Source organism: Coturnix japonica, chromosome 2 (genome assembly GCF_054131305.1).
Source record: "Coturnix japonica strain WE chromosome 2, WE-NBRP24, whole genome shotgun sequence".
Lineage (NCBI taxonomy): Eukaryota > Metazoa > Chordata > Aves > Galliformes > Phasianidae > Coturnix > Coturnix japonica.
Genome location: NC_140664.1, coordinates 31,255,974 through 31,272,010, shown reverse-complemented (window position 1 = coordinate 31,272,010; position 16,037 = coordinate 31,255,974). Strand labels below are relative to the sequence as shown.

At 37.3% G+C, this 16,037-nt stretch overlaps 1 protein-coding gene across 3 annotated transcripts in view; it reads right to left on the bottom strand.

The window, feature by feature from the left end:
- Positions 1-1,681: 1,681 nt before the first annotated feature.
- The window catches only part of ARMC1 (armadillo repeat containing 1), a 28,699-nt gene continuing 14,343 nt past the window's right edge, over positions 1,682-16,037 (bottom strand). For 2 of the 3 annotated variants that reach the window (XM_085539506.1, XM_015855687.2), the window contains 4 exons: positions 8,101-8,290; positions 4,705-4,821; positions 4,503-4,577; positions 1,682-3,957 (listed from right to left, as the gene is read on the bottom strand). In XM_085539506.1, coding sequence (XP_085395632.1) covers positions 3,766-3,957; positions 4,503-4,577; positions 4,705-4,821; positions 8,101-8,290 — 574 coding nt within the window. In that variant the 3' untranslated portion in view covers positions 1,682-3,765. Of the gene's footprint in view, positions 3,958-4,502; positions 4,578-4,704; positions 4,822-8,100; positions 8,291-9,880; positions 9,902-16,037 lie in introns of those variants that run through there. The other variant, XM_085539507.1, reaches the window with a different exon arrangement.

The window sequence follows — 16,037 nt, the reverse complement described above, 5'->3', positions numbered from 1 at the left end:
ACCAACTCCTACCACAGCAAATGGCACAAAACCATGGTAAAAGCGTGCATTATCTCTGAGATACTTCTGTATTTCTGAACAATTATAAGCTGTTTCAACAGATCTGAATTGATTCCACAGCTCCAGCTCTTCCAATCACTAACAAACGTAGTGTAACGTGCACATAAATGAACATGAGGAAATTTTAATACTTGAATTCTGTATGCCTCAGCTTACACAGGTATACATTACTCTCTCTGTTTCAACCAATACACATGCAAAGTACTGACCACTTAAATCAGATTTTTTCAATCCTTCATGAAAAGCAGACAAAACAGGTGGTGCACTGCCTGCTCCATGTAAACAAGAAATAGGACAGCTGTACCCTAAAGCTTTAGAGAAGGAATGTTAACAGCAAGTCTCACCCCTGAGGCTAATTAGCTGCTGTACCTGACTGAAGAAGTCTCCAGTGACCCCATCACTGACCCCTTCTGCCAAATAACAGCCTTTTAACTTTTCCTAAGAATTACAAACGGAACATGAGATGATTGAGAAGATACTTTCATCCCTATCTTTATTTATTTGCATAATCCTTAATTTTCAGCAATAGATTTGTTCAGATTTTAGGAAATCGAAATAGACGGAGAAGAAACAAGACAGCCTTCTGGAAGAGAAACACAGCACAGAATGCTGCTGCTAATTTTTATTACCTGTGTTTTTCAACTCCGCTGGCTGACAGCTGGAACTGTTCACAGGCAAAAAGGAGCACCCACATTTTATTTTCCATTGCATGCAGTTATAGGAGTACTTCACACCTGCCACTTTGCATCTGCCTAGGTATTCAATGTTTTCTTCTGCATTAGCCCCACACAGTACGCTTGCCACCAGCTTAAACGGCCTATGGCAAAGCTCAACATCATCAGCTATTTCTGTACAAAATAAGCCATAGGTGTTTGTGGAGCAGGAAAGCAAGACCGCGTTGTATTTCATAATACTTCAGAATGCTTACAGTGCTCTGACAGCTGTTCACTGAGGCACAGCTATGAATCTCAATTTTGCCTCTACCTATCCCATCAGCATTTGTTCTTATTATGTAGAAACATGGTAGTGATTATTCTATTATGTTTCGCATTGCTATTACCTTAGGACAATTCAGGATCTTAAACCATCAATGCAAGGCAGTGAATTCCTTGGAAAGCAAGGAATAGCTAAAGCAACGTGAGCCCACAGCTGTCTCCCAGTTCAAATTCCTTCTGGAAGCCTCTATTTTATATTTACTTGTTTTGCATCTTTTTAAGTCAAAGTGCTTTCTTACCTTTCATGTGACCTCTGAAAAAGTACAAGCATAAAATCATCAACAAAAAGCTTTTCAGGACCAACTACCACAGTGAAGGTTGCTTATTTTCCCTAACGAAATACACACCAGATACCATCAAGTCATTGAAAACTAATGTTCTAAAATAAGATAGCTTAAGAATGAATTAGAGACAGTATCCTTAAGTGGTTTCTACTTACCTACTCTTTACAAAAGCTTTGTTTGAAACTAACGTACACTCTAAACATACAAAAAAACTCATTGTGATATGCAGCAAAGGTCTAAGACTGTTAACTTGCATTGCACCATTAAATAAGATAACAATGTCCTTTTAGTACCACAAAAAACTTGAATGTCACAACCTTTAAGAAGCCAACAGCAGTCAGATTTTTAGTTATATTATCCTTTATTATTTTACAATATATTTCAAAAACTTTTACAGATGCCTTAAACTGTTCTACAAGAGCTGCAATACTGTCATAAAAGCACACCTACAGACCGAATGCACAAACAAACTTAATACCTACTGGTATCGAACCATTAATATCCAAAGGGTGTAGTCTTTTAGTAAATAGATGTGCAGCAATGCAAATGCAAACAGATGTTAATGCAGAAAAACAAACTCTGCATTCATGGCTATAGAACAGAGGACTTTTTAAACACATTTGGTACTGTAACATTCTAGACAGCAATATGAGTAATATTACATATTTAAAGCAATACATGCTCTGAAAAGCCTGTATTTTCAATCTGTGCGTGTAAACCTGAATCAAAAATAAACTAGTTATATTAAAAAACATGAGACACCTAGTCTGCCAACAAGCTCTTGTTTTTGTCCTATCCGATAACTTGGGTGGGTGAACTCTAATCTGCGTTATTATTTTACATTACCATCCATTCTGTAGTATTATAGCAGCCTGTGAATTTCCTTTATTCCTTGTGCACAGGCACAGGGGAATAACTTTAATGCATTAAACTTTATCTCTGAGTCTCCAAAGTGGTTAAAAAAAACAAAAAACAAAAAAAAACAAAACAAAACAAAGGAAGTTAACATTATAGCAAATACATTACCACCAAAAAAAAGCATTGGATAATGAGGTTTATATTATTATTTAAAGTTCTCAGCTGTACTTCTCTAGTGCAACAAAGCTGTGGCACTGCAGTTTTCAAGCACTGTGTATTGTTGAATCCCCTCAGGCACACAGTGAGTACTAACAGCTCAGATCTATATTAGTCTATCTACAAAAGTTTTGCTTTTATTATCATTTCTGGTCACATAAATTACTAAGAAGACATCTTTAAACCTATACTGTCTGTAAATAACAAGGTAAAGCCCATTGTTTGCACATTTTTAAGCCTGTCCAAGCTGATGTACTTCTATGGGAACCTCATGAAGACACGAGGAGAGAACTTACATGTCGTGTCTGTTAGGTAAAAAAAAAAATAAAAAGGGTTATTAAAGTCTAAATTTATGAGTGGCACTGTGGCAAAAGAGGCATTCAATTCATTCAATCCTGCTTTATTCTTCAAGTTCATTAAGTTTCAGTTACCATTAAGTATTTCCTAACAGGGAACACCATTTCTCAACCAAATACAGCCTCCATCCCTCTTCAGACAGAGCTGCAATAGGCTGTCACTACCTCAGACCACAGCTTTTTTGCTACAGTCTTCCCAACTAGCCTGAAAAGCAGTCAGTGGTATTTATTATTTATATACATGAGCCAGTCACATCCATCATTACAAATATGTTCTAGTTTATTTACTGTACAATGTATGTACACATTCTTGTGTTTACTCAATCCCTTATTCCTTAATCTCGAGCACTCCAATGGTTAAATTCAGAATGAAAAGAAGAAAAAATAAGCAATACACATAAAATGGTTATAAATTTCAAGTATGTAGTGATGCCAGCTTAGTAGCAAAAAGAGAGCATCATGCTCATTGTGTGAAAAGGGTTGGCAAAAATGAAGGTAAAAATAGAGGCAGATATATATTTTTTTTTCTCTATAGTCAGAATACAGAAAATTGAATCAAATTAGTCCTAAGGGATGCAGAAATGAAAAGGGCATTTTACGTAATACGCATTTAGTCCTTACAATTTTCATTCACAGAGGCCCTGAGTCTTAAGTTGAACGGATTCTCCCTATCATGTGTTTTACGTGAAGTCAAACTTAAAGCTCTATACACAGAAACGTTTGGTATATAATAGTGGACCCATTTTCTTTTTAAAAAAGTGAAGCAATAAAATCTACATGGAAAACAAATAAAGGAACAATTTGATTGGAGGCCTCTGTCCTTTGACCCCTGTCCTATCAGGTCAAATGTCCAATAAAATGTAAAATGCAGCATACGTTTGCGTAATCTAAAATTTTTGTGATAATTTATTGCAAATTGCACTTGGCAGTTCACCACACCAATGGAAAACTGGCCCCCCTGTTGGCTCACACAGTCTTTTAACACCAAATACAAGTTCACCAGTAGAAAGATCTGGATAGAAAGTTTGCTGCTGTGCTAAGCCAGCTTGCTGCACCTTCTGGATGTGACCCAACACGAGACACTGCTTTATCCTGTTCCTTACTAGGGCTTTCGTCTTCTGGTAAATACTCGGGTAGATCTGTATTCTGTTCTACTTCCACTGGAGTATCTTGGAACGGAACGAGCATCTGATAAAACATAAGAGATTAAAATCACGTCAAGTGTTGCAACTTGAAAGAAAAGAATGGAAGGTCACGATTAGGCACAGATGCTGTGAGAATCCCTCTGCCCATACAGTGAGAACAGAAATTGACACATCTAGAATCTACCATGCTTAGAAGATATACACAAAAAGCTCTGGTTTAACATGGAAGAAAGACACGACTCCAAAGACATAACTCTTCTACTAAAGTTATGAAATTAAAACATTTCAGTTTCAATATGATCCCTTTCATATCAAGAAAACATAATTAAGGATATAATAAAATTACAGTATTTTTGACCTCTTTCTAAACAGTTCAATGATAAGATCTACAAAAGTGTTCTATGTATACGTGGCCTGACATATAATACTCTTTGTTCTCCTTACAAGTGGGTATTAGTCCCAGTTACAAGATTTTGCGTGGTTTCCAGTGTTATGGAAGCAGTGGTGTTTATATTAGAAACAGAGTGAAGCAAAGTGAAAAGGTTTCAAGAGTAAAGAAATATCTATTTAGAGAGAGACACATCCTACCTCCTCACCACTTTCACTTTTTACAACTTGCTGTGCCTTCATAACTTTGGTTGATGCTATCGCTGTTGCCAAAGCCTAGAACAAGCACAAAGAAAAATAATCAAGAACAAAAATGCAACAACATGAGGATAAATAACAAAGTGAAAAGAAAAATAATCATAACAAAAATACAGGAGGATCTGGAGAATTACTGAGCACTTACCTCCGCTTTTAAGTCTGAGCGAATTCGGACCACACATCTCTGAACAGCCATTTGAAAAGTAAAACTAATAACACCTTTAATTTTCAGCAAAGCTTCTTCACAAAGATTTCTTCGAGACTAGAAAGAAAAAGAGGCCCACATATGAAGCATTTACATAATACGCCGTGTAAAAGTTAGCAATTGCTAAGGAATTTCTGTACATCTGAAGGCAGGTAGTTATTCAACAGCAATTACATAACATAGAAAAGACTTATATTTATGCGCACAAATATTAGACTCTCTTGCCACAAAAAAGAAAGACAGAAAGAAAGGGAAAAAAAAAAAGAAACTGCTTACACTTTAGAAATCAAAGAAGGATGGAATCAACTGTAAATAATTAGAGAAAAATGCTGAAAAGCAAAGAATGTTTTTCTCCGTATGATCAGCTAAACAGTCCCCTCTGGTTAAGTTCTGATTGACTGAAGTGCTCATTGATGAGTAGTTAGTGTTTAAGTTGCTATTTATCAGACACCTTGCATCCATACTGACTGAAAGCATCAGAGCAGCTGTTGTATCTTGCAGTTGCTTTGTCTGTGGCAGCTCATGGACATCACTACATAGCGTTATTTCAAAAGGGAAAATATTTGGTTGATAACCCTAGGGAGGTTATGTTTAAAGCAAGTGACATCACCTACTGTGCTGTAGCATTACATCGATCTGTACTAGTTGCATCTGTTCTATATTATCTTAGAATGTTCCATTTTTCTCTCCTTTTTAGTATTTGCATGACAAGACGGTTGTAACAAAACGCAGCAAAATATATTTGGAGAGACTGCTAACACAGAAGGCAAAAAACTTAACGATGCACTGTATCAGAAATAAACTCACTGTATTACAAAGTTCAATGTAATGATGCATTTAATTTTTAGTCCAAGTTTTGGTGGTGTTTTAAATGATAAGTTGTTTCAAAGCATATTAATGTTAGTTCCCAAATACCTACTGGTCAGAACCTGGGACAGTTTCATGCAGAAAAGGTTAATAAACTTATTTTAAACTTTCCAAGAACTGACTGAAACAGTTTGTTGTCAGTAGTTTAACATACGCAATGAAACTATTCATTTGTGTAAGTTTATGCACTGAAACAATTGACATTTTTCACAATTAAAATTAACATCGCCAGATACGCTGCATTTATTATATACAAGAAGTATCTGATGCAAAGATCATGGCTGCCTTCCATGAGTGAATGTCTAAGCTACTTTTAGACACAAGAAGCAACTCATTTGCAGCTTCTTGGCCTAAATAACTAATAGTTGTATGGCAATGCTGTAATAGAACTTGACTTTTTAGTTTGAGATCCCAAGCTAAGTTACCTTAGGCACCTCAGTTTAATTCAGAACAAGGTTTTCAGTGATCAGGTACTCCATTCTCTTGAATAAACATCTTAAGGATAACCCTTACCAACATCCATTCAGAGCCCTGAACAAGCTGGAAGTTTGGTATCCTCCAGCTTTAATGCACAACCGTCTTTTGCAAAGTATGCCTAACTATAACAATGAGGCTCAAAGCCCATCAAATTCCTGAACAACTGCTTCTTTATTCTTTTGTTTAATCTTCAAGCTTACAATCTAATTTGGTAATTAGACCTTAAAACAAAAACATCCTGCCGCACACTAAATAACAACTGACCCTTCCCCTCTCTTGCTGCAGTAATCAATACTTACTATTTGAAGTTTCGAAATACACAGTAACGTTAGGACTTGTCACCTTTCCTAACAGCGGCTTTTTGTCTCTAATCCAAATAACTGAAAAACCCAGTGGTAAATTGAGAACACAGTATTTACTGCCCTGCATTTATTCACTATGCTGCCTGACACTCCTGTGTCTCAGATAACATTCTTCGCTGGTTAAGGTGGGTATAAACTGTTAAATGAAACTAAGCTGCTTTTATTGTTCACATCTTTCACCATTTTCCAAGTCCCCACCTTATTCCAACATTTTTAACAGCACTACAGGGATGTTTAAGTGTTGGATGGGAATCTGGAGCATCACTAGATTTCTTTAATCAACTGATGAAATACAGAGCTATTTACACTGCATATCGCCAGCAAGCACGCAGTCAGATTGTTCTTTTCTTCAACAATGAGCTAAGAAAGCATGCTGGTGTGCTCCAGGCAACAACAGAACCCTGCAGTTTTGCTCTCTGGATCTGAATATCTAAATCTCATACACTTTTTCAGAGTAACAGCAAATACCTCTGTCTCAACATCTGAAACGTAAAGCTCCAGGTTTTATGCTCAGGTTGCATTTATCAAAGTACACATAAAAAATGTTTTTAAGATAGAATTGGACTACAGTAAGCACAACTAAACTCACAGTCAAAGAGGATGAAATTTCTTTCTTGGAAAGACCTATGAATAAATAAACCAAAAAAAAAAAAAAAAGAAAAGAAAAAACCCAACCAAAAAAATAACAAAACAGGTCACAAACACTTCAGAGTACAAAAAAACAACAGTCTTGACAAAGAGCTGCCTTTATAGGCAGAGCAAGGGGTGGACAGACAAAACTGTAAAAAATATTTACTCTGCATAAAGTGAGCTAGAACAGCATGTTATTTCTAAAGCAATTAACTACGATCTTACGAAAACAGTACGGCGGGCGTTGCTGTTGATAAACTGGGCTTGTGGACACGCTTACTTGGCAAAACGTAAAGCAACAAAGCAAAGGATCAGGTTTGATCATTTAAAATGGGTACAAAACCAAAGATACAGAGTCCGGAGGGCACTTGTGGATAACATGCTTAAACAGTCTACATGCTGTTTGGCAGCCGTAAAAAGGCAAACATGGCCCTGGGGTGTTATCTACAGGGGTACGGTAGATAAATCCGTAGAAGTAATTCTGACATTATATAAAGACTCAGTGAGACCTCATTAACTCAAATGCCATTCTGGTCACTACAGTAGAAAAGATCTCACAGTCAATGAAAAGATGTAGCAAAACCAACCCAAAAAACCATTGTTTCCAAATTAAGGCAAATTAAAAAAGCTATTTTGATCTCTTACACATAAGTAAACTTCTCCTTTTTTAAGACTGCTACAAGCACAAGATACTGAGTGAAACTGCCAAAGGTACCTTGTTTATTCTATTCTTTCTTGAAAAAGAAAAGAAAGGAAAAGCAGGATCAAAATAGTTTTTACAGAAGTTAAAAAAGGAAACTTGCCTTAAAAATGTCCTTATACATTCTGAGTATGCTCAATTTATGCAAGATTTTATATCAATCCTGTGGTATGAAACATAATTCAAAGAAACTGCTGATGATTATCACATGCACAACTAGCACGACCACGTTACCTATGTGTGCAGAACACATCTCAGTACAGTACGCCTTATTTACAGAAGCGCAGAGGGTTTCCTTACCGAATCATCAAGGCCATCTATATGTAAAACCACTGTCTTAGCACGTTTATTTGTGCTGCCAAGGAAAAACTGTGCTTTCCGTCGACGATAATTCATTTCATTCACATTGTCCATGTCTGACATGTTGGAAGACTGCAGGATGTCATAGACTTCAGAAGCCAGAAGTTTAGTCTCTCCAGGAGTAGTGGTCCTTAAAGAAAAAGGGTTTAAGACGTGTAAAGATTTATTTTGACATTAGCTCTTCAGCTGTCCTAGCAACTGAAATGCTATACTCCACACGCTACAAAAATACAATTACACAGTCAATACATAGCAAAAATGTTAAACAGGACTTCTATAAAGGAAAACAAAAAAAATATCCAACAGCACTTGAGTCAATGAATGGCATATTCAATCGCTGTCTGTTCTCTGTATCTAGTTGAAAATGAGAGTCTTTAGGCCACTTTTGTACTTTTGAGTTCCTGTTCTACCATTCACATTTTAGCACACTCAACTGAACAGAACTCGGTCATGCTTGTTTTCACTCCTTACAAGGTGTCATACAAATGAGAGACCAAAAGCTACGACTGAAACTTCAGTGGGGCTTGGAATTACAGAAATCTATTTCCTTATTACTCACACTCCAAAGTTTTAAGCTGCTTTAATTCTTACATAACCATAAACAAATCATGGTTCTTAAACTATATGAATACAGTTTACATTAGCTGGACAACTAGAAACAAAAAGCAGTAGATTCTCAGCACACTAATGTTACTTCAGTCACACCAAGCCTTGTTTGTTTTCAAATAAAAAGCCTCAATAGTTTTGAGATACATTTTTTTTCCCCACTTCCATCATTACATAATAAAAATTATCTCTCCACGGAACTGTAACCTTTGCAAATGTTTTCTTCTCAAAAGTTGTTGAGCAACAACAATGAAGTAGAATCCCAGATTATCTTAAAAATCTGAAGGATATTCACTTCTTAGATAGAAAATGCAGATTTAGTCTGAACATATATTAGTTCCTTATGATTAATGAAAACTAATTTTAATAGAGAATATAAATCCATTGTCCAAACTCATCCTTATTTTAATTACAACACTGATTCAAATCCACGTTCAGAAACAAAATTAATATACCACGAGCAAGCAATTAATCTTAAAACAATGAATGGGAGTTTCACTGTTTTCTTTAGCAAAGGCCAAATAATTAACAAGTACATTTAGATTTTTTTGTTTGTTTGTTTCCTATTTTACTTTCTTAACTACCATACGTTAAACATCTTCTCCATCATAACACATGTTCAAGAAAGAACAACAAAACAAGCACATTAAGAATTGGTTGGATGCCAGGAAAAACTTCTTCTCAGTGAGTGATAATGCATTGGAACAGGCTGTGCAGGGAAGCCATAGAGTCACCATCCCTGGAAACGTTCAAGAACCATGTAGTTGTGGCAATGAGGAACATGGCTTAGTGGGCATAGCGGGAATGGGTTGAAAGCTGGAGTAGATGATCACAGCGGCCTCTTCCAACCTTAGTCACTCTATGAATTCATAACCTGTGGGATATCTGTTAGCCTTCTTCCCTTTTCCTTCTGTGCACACTGATTTAGGCAGCATGCCATCAGGGAAGAAAACCTGAGTTCTTGTGGTCACTCAGAACATTAGTGAGTATTAGAATTCAAGGAAAGAAAAGGAATAACAAGTCATTGCCTAAACCTAATTATAATAAAGAAACAACCAAGACCAGAAATAGCAAAGTACTTTAGCACACGTGCAATTTTTAAATACACACTTACATTCTGCCTTTCTACTGAGGAAATAAAATGCTTAAACCACAAGGGCACACTGCTTGTTCATGGCCAACCTCTTGTCCACCAGGATGCACAGGTCCTTCTTTGCAGAACTCCTTTCTAGCAGGTCAGCCCGTAAGCTGTACTGATGCATGCAGACATTACTACCCAGGTGCAGGACTCTGCGCGTGCCCTTGGTGAATCTCATCAGGTTCCTCCTCACCCAACTGTCCAGCCTGTTGCTCTTATTTGATACAAGTACTTTTAAGTTATTCCCAAGACAAGTCTATACAGGTAAATATGTATACAGACACAGAGCACTCAGATAATTTTCTGTAATTTTTACCTGAAAGATTAATGCCATCTATCACAAAGTTACAAATGATAACACAAATTATCCCTTCTACATTTAAAAATGTCCCAAACACAAGATTTTACTCTTAAAAAAGTAGAATCTGTTGAGCTAAATGAGCAAGTGTGAAACAAAAAGAGCCTGAAGTTCACATGCTACAAATAACATAAGAATATGCGAGGTAAGAATGTCAGATTGCAAGACAATCTCAAGAATAATAATAAAACAACACACAGTTCTGTTTTGCACTAATGCAATACAAGATTTTCAGCAATGCATTTGTAACAAAAATCAAGAAGATCTCCCACAAAGCCTTCTACAATCAAATGTACTAGTAAAAGGAGTGAATAGAAGTTCTGCATCAGTCGGTTACACATTCATTAAAGCAATATACACAACGGCTATGGAAACAAAAGAAGCCTTAATTTTCCTTAGAAAAACATCCATCTGTAAATAAGCAAGTCTAATAAACCCTTTCCTCTGTTAAACCAAAGTGGTACTCAACACTGTTTTTATGCACTATATATGTAACAAGATAAAAACCAACAAAACTTCATGTACAATTGAAAAATATTAGAATAACAAAAGCATTAAAAAAAAAAAACCAAAAAAAAACCAACACATGGGCTGTGGTTTTGTTGCCTGAAATGAGGGAAAAAAATGAAACTTTAAGAGATGAGTGTTTCCAAGACACCACTACAAGCCCCTCTCATCAATTGTGTTTCAGTGGTTTCTGACAGCCTTACTCATAGCCATTCAATCCAGCCTACCACCACTGCCAGAGCAGCAGAAGCAAACTCCTGCTTATTTTTCTGCCGTTTCTCTTGTACGGTACTTCATCACCACAGAAAGCTTAGGAACTTACTACTGAGTCACTATGCAGTACCCAGTTTTCTGCTGCTAGGGAAAATTCCAGTCCCTGGCTGGAGTAAAGTGAGAGTAAGTAAGAGTTGGCGGTAACATCTTACATTACTTCAGCAAGATTTAGAAGATGCCTGTCAGAAACCCAAACCTTTAATTTTAACTGTCTTCTTGAATTCCTGTCATCCTAGATTGCTGCCTGTCCTTCCATTATGCTCACTCAAAGCTGGCTGTGTAAGTATGATGGACACAGAATCCAAGTGACATGTGCTGTATCTGTGAGAACAGGATAAAAGAAACATTTCTCATTTTCTTTGGAATTAAAAATAACCTTATAAACGTGGTCCAAATGCTGCAGATGTTTTTAACATATTTTTAAAATCAGGACTCAGTATTTTAAGACAGACTTAACACTAATGGCCACAACTTCAAAGGTATATTTGATGTGCGTAAAGTATGTGTGCTTGGATAGAATGGGTAAGCAGCACATAGCATTATGGATGTATCATCAGCTTGTGATCTAAGCACACATACAACATCATAAGTGATAACAGAATATTCCCAACAGCCCTCCCTGTACAGTAATATCTGACATAAATGTAACGTAGACAGTTGTGCTTCTTCCTTTGGAAGTATAAAGGTTGAGGAAGACTAATGTAACAGAGTCTTTCTCCAAGCAGGGAAAACACAGGACACAAATATTTATTTTTATATAATTTTATGTATGTATTTTACGTATTTTCACGTATGCGTGTGCATGTATAGATGCACAGAAACCATTATGTGCATTTCCTTAATGGCATACATTATGCTTTAAAGAATAAACCAATAACAGAAATACTACAATGGAATTTTGTTAGAATATTCTACTGAGCTTATAGCCTATACACTGGAGAGCTTCTAGTTAGGGAGGGTTTGCCAGAGATTCAGTGACATCTCAGATTCTATCAAAAGGACTCGTGTCATTTAATTCCATACTTAAAGCCCAGACACACTTATACAATGGCATTGCTTTTGGTTGTATCTAACCAACTTGTGATGAGAATTCAAGGTTCCTGAAAGTCTCTGAATCATCACTGCAACTGGGATAGGTGCTAGGGAACTAGAAAAACTAGGAAAGCAACTGTCACATTCATCTTCAACAGAGGCAAGAAGGACAACCCACAGAACTACCAGCTGGTCGATCCCTGGCAAGGTGGAAGAGCAGCTAATCAATTCTAATCAATTTCCAAAAACATGAAGGAGAAGGTGATTAAGAGCAGTCAGCACTGATATACCAAACAGAAGACTTACTTGGCCAAGAGTGTGATGGTCAACACAAAGTCTGACTGCAGGCTGCATTCCCCAGAAGTTCATACCAGGTCCAGATCTGTTCAGCACCTTCACTAAAGGTCTGGATGATTGAGTGAAACCTCAGAATGTTTGCACCCTCACCAGAGGGTCGTGCTGCCAACCAGAGGGACCTTGACAGCCTGTAGAAAATGTGCTGGTGGACACCAACTTGAACAAGAACCGGCAGCATACCCTTGACAAAAAGAAAGCTAATGGTATCCTGTGCTGCATTAGGCAAATTCTTGTCAGCAGGTCATGGGAGGTAATTCTTCCCTTCTGGTGAGGGGCCACACCTGGAGTGCTGTGTTTAGGTAGGCCCAAAACTGAGACTGTTTAATCTAAAGAAGAAAAGGCTTGGGATGATTTTATGCAGGATGGAGCTTGGCTCTTTTTAGCAGTGCCCAGCGAAAGAACAAGAAGCAATGAGCACAAACAAAAATACAGAAGTGTCTGTTGGAACATCAGGAAACACTTTATTTCTCTGTGAAGGTGTCTGAGCACTAGCATAAGCTGCCTAAAGGGAATGCAGGATTTCACCCTTCTCCAAAAGCTGCTCGGACATGAGCCTGGGCACCCTGCTCTGGGTGTCCCTGCTTAAGGAGGATTCATACCAGATGGACCTAGAGGTCTTGCCAGCTTCAGCTGTTCCACGATTCTGTGAAAACCTTTAGAAAGTTCAACTGAATGCCATACTAATTTGCCTACTCATACACATCTAACATGAATTGAAAGTGAAAACAATTCCAAGATTTCTGTAATATCATTCATTGCAGTAAATGTGGTATCCTAAATGGAAAGAAAAACAAAAAAAACCCACAACAAAAAAACTTAATGGACTGCCTTGAATTCTTTCCAAATTTACTGGGCAAATGCAACTGTATTATGCCCTTAAGGCCACTGATATATTTTATTTCTAGGTGACCAATTTCTTTCAGAGTTCATTCTCCTTATATACAAAGGCAGAAACTGCTGCTACCCAAAGGAGAAGTAAATTGCAAAGAACTGCTATATTCCATGAAAAAGAAAAAAAAAACCACACCACTAATCCTTGATTCTAGAAGTGAGACACAATGATTGACACGGTTTTGATGAAAACTTTGAGCATGAATGACAAGCCTAAAGAAAGAGCATGGTATTAGAGAAAAAGCAATCTGTTTCAAGACAGTTATCTGATCTGGCTGTTTTTTCGGGCTGTTCTGCTCCAGTGCCAGGGCAGGATTCTTTTTTATCTCCAAGAATGTTGCTCTTTCTTGTGTGCTTTTTGTGCATCCCATGATATGTTGGTCTCACAAGCGTATGGCTGCTCTCCTGACTCATTCCAGGCAACAAGGAAGGCATTTGAAAGCAACTCAAAAATGGAGTGCTACTTCAGTGTACACTTTCACACAGTCCCAGGAAGGTGCTAGCACTATGCTGTCCCTTCTAGTCAACCACTTGTTCAGTTTCCTCTAGCCCCAAAACAGACAGTAAAAGCCAGATAACATCATAAAATAGTTGTTGAGGATAACCACCCACTTTCATTAAAATAAGTCAGAATTCTCAAGTATGTGGAAAGCAGGATGTTTACCTATCCAAAAGCAACATATCAGCAGGTTAACGATCAGAAATCATTTCATAAGGAAAACAGTAGAGTCAATAGGACTGAGAAGTCTGAAGTGACGCTCAGAGCTGCAACACTACAAGCCTCTACATCCAGAAATCAAGCAGCTACACTGCTCGATGTCTGAGAGCAGTTGTGCATGTGACAGTACCCTAATGGTATCAGCCAAGTGCCAGCTATACATCACCTTTATTTACGCCAAGGCTGGCACACAATGCAAACAAGGCAGGGACAGACAGACTTTCCTAGAGTGATTTCCAGACCTGTAAGTTGCTAATCTTCCAGTCTCTACTTGCACTACTGGCCTTGAGAACTTGACCACAAGATACTAAGCTGGGAAACGGCTGGAAAAGAAACAGGAAACCAGATGTCTTCAAGAGGATTTTGCACTAAAAACAAGAGATGCTTCACCAATGTTAGGGATGAGGACTGCATTTCCCAGGGCCACTTCCAGCTCAACTTAAATCTGATCTCAGAAATTCAGAGAAATATGTAAATATCGTGACCGATGGTCTCAAGACTGTTAAACAAAACAAACAAAAACAAAAAGCAAAATACTGTAAGTATTAAACACAAGTTGCAAATCTGAGTAAAATCGAAGTATAATTCATTAGCTACGGTGAAGTCAGTGACCACAATACAATCTTAAACATCTAGCAAACAGAATAATTACCAAGTGCTTAGACCATTCCCTTGATTTATTCTATTGTCCTCTGATCACAAGAAGAGAACAAACTTAAAAGAATGGGATAACAGATTTGAACATATGCCATATGCTTAACCCATCTATTCATCCAATTTTGTTTAACTCTTGCTATTTATATGCTAAATGGAGATCAACTTTTGATCTTCCACAGCTTGCTTTCTACCATATGGACATATTCTCCATCACAAGAAAAGAGGAAAAAAAAAAAAAAAAGGAAAAAAAATCCAGGCTCAACTAAACTCAAAAGGCTTTAGAGTAGCATTTGCTAGACAAGAGTCTGCATAACAGACACAAACTCCACTTCAGATTTCACAGTAGCTAGTCTTAACATCTTGCCTGCTAATGAACAGTAATTATTTAATGGCCTTATATGACAAATCATGTTCATTACATGGCTTCAGCAAATTGCATTGGCGTTAAAAAAGAATCTTAAGGGTAACATTGCTCTTCGGTCCTTTCCACTGCAAGATATCAAATGCTGGAATTAGAAAGGTAATCCTTCCCAATAATAATGCTGTAGCCATCAGGTAGAAATACTGGCAATACTGAATTTAGGCTTTGTCCATAAGATTTTAGGAAAATGCAAGAAGCCAAATGCCACTTGCTGTACTACCACGTATTCTAATTAAACTACAGCACCAACCAGCAGAGGAGGAAAAAAACCAGACTTAGTCTTCATGGGCTTATTTGACCAGAAGCTTTGTTTTTTATGTATTTGCTGATATAGTTAATATTTACCTATTCAGCAGAAACTTGAAGTAGGTAACTATGAAAGCAACGACTAATTTAGACATCTTGTTTCTGTCTCGAACTACCTGTTTGCAATTGTGAGGCTGTTTGTTATGTATGTTTTATAAAGCGAACCAGTATTACCAGCAGCTTCGATGACAGCATGTTTCTTTCTATTTCTTTTGTACAGACACTTTGCATGACGGTCAAAAGCCAGGGACAAGCATCATCTGCATACTGCAATCCAAAAGCAGACATCTGATACTGGCAAGAGAGATGAGAAACCTTGCAGAGATAAGCATCTACCTCCTCCCTTTTCACAGATAAATGGCTCTAGACTACAATACTGTCAATCCACACCTGCAGCACTAAATACTTGACAATAACATTTGCTATTTTCATTTCAAAGCACCTTAAGCTTCCTTTGCTCTTTATTTTAGTGAGCTGTCAGGAAAAGTCAGGGTATCATTGAAGAACCCACCTCAGCACTTTTCCTTGTAAACTCAATAGCAACCAGCGAAGGTCACTGTTTCTAAAACACTTCGACATCAGCTGACTACAAGGTTTATTGAGTGTTAAAGGC